General features: G+C 43.7%; 3 protein-coding genes across 3 annotated transcripts; all 3 read right to left on the bottom strand.

Moving 5' to 3' along the window:
* Nucleotides 1-218: 218 nt before the first annotated feature.
* LOC147073509 (uncharacterized) lies at nucleotides 219-974 on the bottom strand. Its single transcript, XM_085944647.1, has one exon. It carries the CDS (start codon nucleotides 972-974, stop codon nucleotides 219-221), a length of 756 nt encoding a protein of 251 aa, XP_085800773.1.
* A 679-nt stretch (nucleotides 975-1,653) lies between these two features.
* Nucleotides 1,654-3,750, bottom strand: LOC147073508 (uncharacterized). Its single transcript, XM_085944646.1, has one exon. It carries the CDS (start codon nucleotides 3,748-3,750, stop codon nucleotides 1,654-1,656), a length of 2,097 nt encoding a protein of 698 aa, XP_085800772.1.
* Nucleotides 3,751-6,987: 3,237 nt separating this feature from the next.
* Nucleotides 6,988-9,084, bottom strand: LOC147073507 (uncharacterized). The gene has a single exon (XM_085944644.1). The coding sequence runs from the start codon at nucleotides 9,082-9,084 to the stop codon at nucleotides 6,988-6,990; it is 2,097 nt and encodes a 698-aa protein (XP_085800770.1).
* Nucleotides 9,085-9,353: the final 269 nt, after the last annotated feature.

Genomic DNA, 9,353 nt, shown 5'->3' with positions numbered 1-9,353 from the left:
AAGAAAAGAAAAGCATATATAAAAATTTGTGTTAGAGTAATGAGATAAAAATACAGAGATATATAAAATATAAATAATAATAAAGATGTGTTAATTAATGATATAAAAAGCACAGAAATAATTTTAGTTATTATAACAGAGTAAAATAATAGTATACATTATATTATTGATATGAGACTGTGAGGGTGTGTGCCTTCTGTGCTGTGTTGTGTTTGTGTTTATGTCCCTCCGTTTACTGTCTTTATTTTTTTGATGGCTTTTGTTAGGTATTCAGTGAATAGTTTTCGTGTTGTTTTGTTGTTTAGTATTTTGTCTGGTTTTGATAAGTCTATTGTGATGTTTTGCTGGTGGCACTGTACTCCGAGGGTCCACCTTTCTTTCTCAAGTATAGGACAATCGGCCAATATGTGTTTGACTGTCTGAGACACGACTCCATCGCATGGACAGTGATCGTCGGCTCTCAGTTTAAACCTTTTCAGGTAGGCTCTCATTGCCCCGTGGCCCGTCAGCATTTGTGTGAGTTCATGATTAAGTGTGGTGTTGTGTGTGAAGTGTTTTCCTGAGTTTATGTCTGGTATGAATATTTTTGTTGTCGATCCAGTGGTGGATTCAGTGTATCTTTTGTTCCATAGATATGTGGTGTCATCTTCTAATTTCCTCTTTGCGAACGTGAGAGGGAATTTCGTGTAAGTGGTGGGTCTTTTGTCTGTGGTGGCTTGTTTTGCGTATTTATCTGCCTCTTCGTTTCCGGCTATGCCAATGTGACTCCTTATCCAGATGAACCTGGGGGTGATGTTAATGTTTCTCAGGAGTGAGCATAATGTCAGGCTGGCTCTTACGAGTGGGTGTGTCGATGAAGGGTTTTGGAGAGCTACAAGACTGGATTGGCTGTCAGAGTATATGATCACCTTGGTGGGGTGATGTTTGCTGGAATTAACCAGTGTCCAATCGAGGGATTCTCTGATGGCTAGCATTTCTGCCTGTAAAACAGTGCAGTAGCTTTCAAGCCTTAACTTTCGTTTTGCAATAAATGCTCCACATTTGTAAACGACAAAGGCTGCCCCTACTTTTTCATCGATGCGGCTGCCGTCTGTGTAGATCTCCAAACCCGTTGCGTTGTGTTCAGTGAGTGCGCTGTGGTCGGTGGTTTCTGTGTGTTCTATGTTTTCAAGGTGTCTGGTGCCTGGGTGGGGTAGTTCTGTGTAGTGTATTTTGTTTTCATATGTTCTGTCAGTTGGAAGATGTTTGGGTAAAGTATGTTGCGTTTTTATGCGGTATAGTTCGGCGAGTTGTTGTATTTTTAGGTCTAGAGGGGTGGTGTTTGCCAGTACTTGGGCGGATGTGAGTGATATGGTCCTGTACCCTTTGCAGATCGAAATTGCAAAGGGACGTTGAGTTGTGTTTAGTTTTTTTTTGTATGGATTTTGGTTAGGTTAGGTTAGGTTAGGTTAGGTTAGGTTAGGTTAGGTTAGGTTAGGTTAGGTTAGGTTTTTTTTTTTTTTTTTTTTTTTTTATATGGGAGTTGCATTTATTATTGACCTTGCTTATTATGTACAAGGTTTGTAGATCTTCAATTGGAGTTTTCTTTATTTATATGCCTTTATTTTTTAACTATATAGTGTTGGGATCAGGAGGGATATTCTACTGTGGGTCTTAACAGGAACTTCTCCGCATTTGCTCTTGTGAAGAGGAAACCACAGAAAACTCTTCAGGAGAAGACGGACTGTTGACAGAAATCACCAGGCCTTCCGTTTCACTTGAAGAGTGTTCGGCATTTTGTGTCCTGGCTTCGTTTATTTTGCCAATATCCTGCACTATTTTAATCATGTATGATACTACCTTTCGTGATAGTTCCTTGTGAAGTATCACGGATCCGATGTCGCATAGATCCTCATCTAGACTCCTCCATCGCGCCTCCAGCTGCTGTCTTTGGAAGCTGAAAATGGGGCAATGCATAAAAAGATGAGGGACATCTTGAGGGGTCATATCATCACACGGGCAGCTGTCGATCTCGGAGAGCTTAAATCGATGCAGGTAGCTCATGAACCCACCGTGACCTGTGAGGAATTGTGTGAGTTCATAGCCAATTTCCTGCATTCTCCTGAAATCAAAGGCATGGAAAATTGTTGGGAAAAACATTTTAGTAATATTTCCTGTCGTTTCTTTCAAATATCGATCATTCCAGAGTTGAAGGGTCCTGCTTTTTATTTTCCTCTTGGCAAAACTGAGCGGAAATTTGGCAAAATCTGGGGCCGTCTTTTTAAGAGTAGCCTCTCGAGCCTTTTCGTCCGCTTTTTCATTTCCTAGGATTCCGCAGTGACCCCTTATCCAGCCGATGTGCACGTTCTGTTTTCTGAATCGTAGTTCCTGGATATCAGTTTTAATGTCCATGACAATAGGATTGACCGAATTTCGGTCCGTTATTGCATGGACGCCTGATTTGCAGTCTGTCAAGATCGTTATTTGTTTCCATCTGTTTGGTGATTTCTTTAGAACGTAGCTCAAAGCTTCTCGGATCGCCAGGAGTTCCGCCTGAAACACTGAGCAGACGTCGTCGAGTTTGATCTTTCTCGACGGCAACTCTCTCACGCCATCGTAAGGTACAAATGCTGCACCCACTTTGCCGTTCAAGAGACTGCCATCAGTGAAGATTCTCAGCTCATTCTGCGTTGCCTCAGGCAGAGTCTGATCATAGTATCCATGGTCAATGCGGTTGCGTTCCGAGGGATGAGGGAGTGAGAAAAAGTCTCCGGTTCCCTGGTAGACTCTGTCTTGCGGCAAGTCCTGCAGGGTGAGAGTTTTCTTTACCTCATATGCTTCTGCAAGCTGCTTGATCCTCAGGTCAAGTGGCATGAAGCCGCTCAAGACCTGAGCAGAAACTAGAGAGATCGTTCTGTATCCTTTGCAAGATCTAATGGCAATTTGTCTTTGAATGGAGTTCAGTTTCTTACGGTTGACTTTTTTCTTTACCGCGTCCGCCCACACGCTGGAAGCGTACGTTATCAGAGGCTCGACAGCACCTAAATATATTTGCTGCATAACCCCCGGCGACGCACCCCATGTGGGTTTGGCGGCTCTGATCAATTTGTTCGTGATGCTTGCGGCCTTTTTACAAATGTTGTCGACGTGTTTGGACCAGTTAAGGTGGCGATCTATGGTGAGACCGAGAACCTTAAAGTGATCCACGTATTTAAGTTGAACTCCGTTCATGTAAATGTTTGGCTGTCGGTCCTTTTTTCTGGTAATATACATCGCGTTGGTTTTGTCTTCTGCAAAGTGTAGTTTGGCTTTAGAGCCCCATGATGTGATGAATTTTAACGCCTTGTCAGTCATATTTTCAAGCTCTGTCGTATTGTTGGCTGTAGCAATCAATAGCAGGTCATCCGCAAATGCTCTCAGTTCAGCTCCAGGGCCCAAGTCCTCCTGAAGTACATCATCTAAGATGTAATTCCAAAAGCTCGGTCCGCAAGATGATCCCTGAACGCATCCTTTGGTCGTAACCTTCTGGAGCGTGGCATCAAAATGTGACAGTATGACTTTCCTTTGTTGATGATAGCTCTTCACTAGCGTAAACAAGTTCCGAGGGCACTTCTTGCTTCTCAGCTGGCACATTAGAAATGGCCACCAAGCATTATCAAAGGCTCCTCTGATGTCGAGCGAGATTGCTATGATCATCTTCTTGTCTTGCAGCGCAGTCCTGATTTCGTTGACTGAAGCGTTCAGAGCGTCTTCTGTTGATTTCTGGGGCATAAACCATATTGCTTTTGACTCAACTTACCTTTTCGATGAAAATGCCAGTTTATCCGATTTATCATCAGCTTTTCCAGTACTTTTCCAAATACTGAAATGAGGCCGATCGGTCTGTAGGACTTGATGTCTTGAAGATCGTCTTTTCCCGGCTTGGGAATGACAACAACCATCGCTATTTTCCATTGAGCTGGAAAGTGGCTCACTCTGAGACATGCGTTATACATACCCAATACTAATGACCTATCCACGTTGAAGAAATGAAGGCAAATGTCGGCGGTGAAGTGATCTTCTCCGGGTGGTTAGGTTAGGTTAGGTTAGGTTAGGTTAGGTTAGGTTAGGTTAGGTTAGGTTAGGTTAGGTTAGGTTAGGTTAGGTTAGGTTAGGTTAGGTTAGGTAAGGTTAGGTTTTTTTTTTTTTTTTTTTTTTTTATATGGGAGTTGCATTTATTATTGACCTTGCTTATTATGTACAAGGTTTGTAGATCTTCAATTGGAGTTTTCTTTATTTATATGCCTTTATTTTTTAACTATATAGTGTTGGGATCAGGAGGGATATTCTACTGTGGGTCTTAACAGGAACTTCTCCGCATTTGCTCTTGTGAAGAGGAAACCACAGAAAACTCTTCAGGAGAAGACGGACTGTTGACAGAAATCACCAGGCCTTCCGTTTCACTTGAAGAGTGTTCGGCATTTTGTGTCCTGGCTTCGTTTATTTTGCCAATATCCTGCACTATTTTAATCATGTATGATACTACCTTTCGTGATAGTTCCTTGTGAACTATCACGGATCCGATGTCGCATAGATCCTCATCTAGACTCCTGCATCGCGCCTCCAGCTGCTGTCTTTGGAAGCTGAAAATGGGGCAATGCATAAAAAGATGAGGGACATCTTGAGGGGTCATATCATCACACGGGCAGCTGTCGATCTCGGAGAGCTTAAATCGATGCAGGTAGCTCATGAACCCACCGTGACCTGTGAGGAATTGTGTGAGTTCATAGCCAATTTCCTGCATTCTCCTGAAATCAAAGGCATGGAAAATTGTTGGGAAAAACATTTTAGTAATATTTCCTGTCGTTTCTTTCAAATATCGATCATTCCAGAGTTGAAGGGTCCTGCTTTTTATTTTCCTCTTGGCAAAACTGAGCGGAAATTTGGCAAAATCTGGGGCCGTCTTTTTAAGAGTAGCCTCTCGAGCCTTTTCGTCCGCTTTTTCATTTCCTAGGATTCCGCAGTGACCCCTTATCCAGCCGATGTGCACGTTCTGTTTTCTGAATCGTAGTTCCTGGATATCAGTTTTAATGTCCATGACAATAGGATTGACCGAATTTCGGTCCGTTATTGCATGGACGCCTGATTTGCAGTCTGTCAAGATCGTTATTTGTTTCCATCTGTTTGGTGATTTCTTTAGAACGTAGCTCAAAGCTTCTCGGATCGCCAGGAGTTCCGCCTGAAACACTGAGCAGACGTCGTCGAGTTTGATCTTTCTCGACGGCAACTCTCTCACGCCATCGTAAGGTACAAATGCTGCACCCACTTTGCCGTTCAAGAGACTGCCATCAGTGAAGATTCTCAGCTCATTCTGCGTTGCCTCAGGCAGAGTCTGATCATAGTATCCATGGTCAATGCGGTTGCGTTCCGAGGGATGAGGGAGTGAGAAAAAGTCTCCGGTTCCCTGGTAGACTCTGTCTTGCGGCAAGTCCTGCAGGGTGAGAGTTTTCTTTACCTCATATGCTTCTGCAAGCTGCTTGATCCTCAGGTCAAGTGGCATGAAGCCGCTCAAGACCTGAGCAGAAACTAGAGAGATCGTTCTGTATCCTTTGCAAGATCTAATGGCAATTTGTCTTTGAATGGAGTTCAGTTTCTTACGGTTGACTTTTTTCTTTACCGCGTCCGCCCACACGCTGGAAGCGTACGTTATCAGAGGCTCGACAGCACCTAAATATATTTGCTGCATAGCCCCCGGCGACGCACCCCATGTGGGTTTGGCGGCTCTGATCAATTTGTTCGTGATGCTTGCGGCCTTTTTACAAATGTTGTCGACGTGTTTGGACCAGTTAAGGTGGCGATCTATGGTGAGACCGAGAACCTTAAAGTGATCCACGTATTTAAGTTGAACTCCGTTCATGTAAATGTTTGGCTGTCGGTCCTTTTTTCTGGTAATATACATCGCGTTGGTTTTGTCTTCTGCAAAGTGTAGTTTGGCTTTAGAGCCCCATGATGTGATGAATTTTAACGCCTTGTCAGTCATATTTTCAAGCTCTGTCGTATTGTTGGCTGTAGCAATCAATAGCAGGTCATCCGCAAATGCTCTCAGTTCAGCTCCAGGGCCCAAGTCCTCCTGAAGTACATCATCTAAGATGTAATTCCAAAAGCTCGGTCCGCAAGATGATCCCTGAACGCATCCTTTGGTCGTAACCTTCTGGAGCGTGGCATCAAAATGTGACAGTATGACTTTCCTTTGTTGATGATAGCTCTTCACTAGCGTAAACAAGTTCCGAGGGCACTTCTTGCTTCTCAGCTGGCACATTAGAAATGGCCACCAAGCATTATCAAAGGCTCCTCTGATGTCGAGCGAGATTGCTATGATCATCTTCTTGTCTTGCAGCGCAGTCCTGATTTCGTTGACTGAAGCGTTCAGAGCGTCTTCTGTTGATTTCTGGGGCGTAAAACCATATTGCTTTTGACTCAACTTACCTTTTCGATGAAAATGCCAGTTTATCCGATTTATCATCAGCTTTTCCAGTACTTTTCCAAATACTGAAATGAGGCCGATCGGTCTGTAGGACTTGATGTCTTGAAGATCGTCTTTTCCCGGCTTGGGAATGACAACAACCCTCGCTATTTTCCATTGAGCTGGAAAGTGGCTCACTCTGAGACATGCGTTATACATACCCAATACTAATGACCTATCCACGTTGAAGAAATGAAGGCAAATGTCGGCGGTGAAGTGATCTTCTCCGGGTGGTTAGGTTAGGTTAGGTTAGGTTAGGTTAGGTTAGGTTAGGTTAGGTTAGGTTAGGTTAGGTTAGGTTAGGTTAGGTTAGGTTAGGTTAGGTTAGGTTAGGTTAGGTTTTTTTTTTTTTTTTTTTTTTTTTTTATATGGGAGTTGCATTTATTATTGACCTTGCTTATTATGTACAAGGTTTGTAGATCTTCAATTGGAGTTTTCTTTATTTATATGCCTTTATTTTTTAACTATATAGTGTTGGGATCAGGAGGGATATTCTACTGTGGGTCTTAACAGGAACTTCTCCGCATTTGCTCTTGTGAAGAGGAAACCACAGAAAACTCTTCAGGAGAAGACGGACTGTTGACAGAAATCACCAGGCCTTCCGTTTCACTTGAAGAGTGTTCGGCATTTTGTGTCCTGGCTTCGTTTATTTTGCCAATATCCTGCACTATTTTAATCATGTATGATACTACCTTTCGTGATAGTTCCTTGTGAACTATCACGGATCCGATGTCGCATAGATCCTCATCTAGACTCCTGCATCGCGCCTCCAGCTGCTGTCTTTGGAAGCTGAAAATGGGGCAATGCATAAAAAGATGAGGGACATCTTGAGGGGTCATATCATCACACGGGCAGCTGTCGATCTCGGAGAGCTTAAATCGATGCAGGTAGCTCATGAACCCACCGTGACCTGTGAGGAATTGTGTGAGTTCATAGCCAATTTCCTGCATTCTCCTGAAATCAAAGGCATGGAAAATTGTTGGGAAAAACATTTTAGTAATATTTCCTGTCGTTTCTTTCAAATATCGATCATTCCAGAGTTGAAGGGTCCTGCTTTTTATTTTCCTCTTGGCAAAACTGAGCGGAAATTTGGCAAAATCTGGGGCCGTCTTTTTAAGAGTAGCCTCTCGAGCCTTTTCGTCCGCTTTTTCATTTCCTAGGATTCCGCAGTGACCCCTTATCCAGCCGATGTGCACGTTCTGTTTTCTGAATCGTAGTTCCTGGATATCAGTTTTAATGTCCATGACAATAGGATTGACCGAATTTCGGTCCGTTATTGCATGGACGCCTGATTTGCAGTCTGTCAAGATCGTTATTTGTTTCCATCTGTTTGGTGATTTCTTTAGAACGTAGCTCAAAGCTTCTCGGATCGCCAGGAGTTCCGCCTGAAACACTGAGCAGACGTCGTCGAGTTTGATCTTTCTCGACGGCAACTCTCTCACGCCATCGTAAGGTACAAATGCTGCACCCACTTTGCCGTTCAAAAGACTGCCATCAGTGAAGATTCTCAGCTCATTCTGCGTTGCCTCAGGCAGAGTCTGATCATAGTATCCATGGTCAATGCGGTTGCGTTCCGAGGGATGAGGGAGTGAGAAAAAGTCTCCGGTTCCCTGGTAGACTCTGTCTTGCGGCAAGTCCTGCAGGGTGAGAGTTTTCTTTACCTCATATGCTTCTGCAAGCTGCTTGATCCTCAGGTCAAGTGGCATGAAGCCGCTCAAGACCTGAGCAGAAACTAGAGAGATCGTTCTGTATCCTTTGCAAGATCTAATGGCAATTTGTCTTTGAATGGAGTTCAGTTTCTTACGGTTGACTTTTTTCTTTACCGCGTCCGCCCACACGCTGGAAGCGTACGTTATCAGAGGCTCGACAGCACCTAAATATATTTGCTGCATAACCCCCGGCGACGCACCCCATGTGGGTTTGGCGGCTCTGATCAATTTGTTCGTGATGCTTGCGGCCTTTTTACAAATGTTGTCGACGTGTTTGGACCAGTTAAGGTGGCGATCTATGGTGAGACCGAGAACCTTAAAGTGATCCACGTATTTAAGTTGAACTCCGTTCATGTAAATGTTTGGCTGTCGGTCCTTTTTTCTGGTAATATACATCGCGTTGGTTTTGTCTTCTGCAAAGTGTAGTTTGGCTTTAGAGCCCCATGATGTGATGAATTTTAACGCCTTGTCAGTCATATTTTCAAGCTCTGTCGTATTGTTGGCTGTAGCAATCAATAGCAGGTCATCCGCAAATGCTCTCAGTTCAGCTCCAGGGCCCAAGTCCTCCTGAAGTACATCATCTAAGATGTAATTCCAAAAGCTCGGTCCGCAAGATGATCCCTGAACGCATCCTTTGGTCGTAACCTTCTGGAGCGTGGCATCAAAATGTGACAGTATGACTTTCCTTTGTTGATGATAGCTCTTCACTAGCGTAAACAAGTTCCGAGGGCACTTCTTGCTTCTCAGCTGGCACATTAGAAATGGCCACCAAGCATTATCAAAGGCTCCTCTGATGTCGAGCGAGATTGCTATGATCATCTTCTTGTCTTGCAGCGCAGTCCTGATTTCGTTGACTGAAGCGTTCAGAGCGTCTTCTGTTGATTTCTGGGGCATAAACCATATTGCTTTTGACTCAACTTACCTTTTCGATGAAAATGCCAGTTTATCCGATTTATCATCAGCTTTTCCAGTACTTTTCCAAATACTGAAATGAGGCCGATCGGTCTGTAGGACTTGATGTCTTGAAGATCGTCTTTTCCCGGCTTGGGAATGACAACAACCCTCGCTATTTTCCATTGAGCTGGAAAGTGGCTCACTCTGAGACATGCGTTATACATACCCAATACTAATGACCTATCCACGTTGAAGAAATGAAGGCAAAT

Source organism: Rhyacophila brunnea, unplaced genomic scaffold (assembly GCF_057557595.1).
Source record: "Rhyacophila brunnea isolate RB1 unplaced genomic scaffold, BYU_Rbru_1.0 scaffold_17, whole genome shotgun sequence".
NCBI lineage: Eukaryota > Metazoa > Arthropoda > Insecta > Trichoptera > Rhyacophilidae > Rhyacophila > Rhyacophila brunnea.
This window is presented reverse-complemented; position numbering and strand designations above follow the sequence as displayed.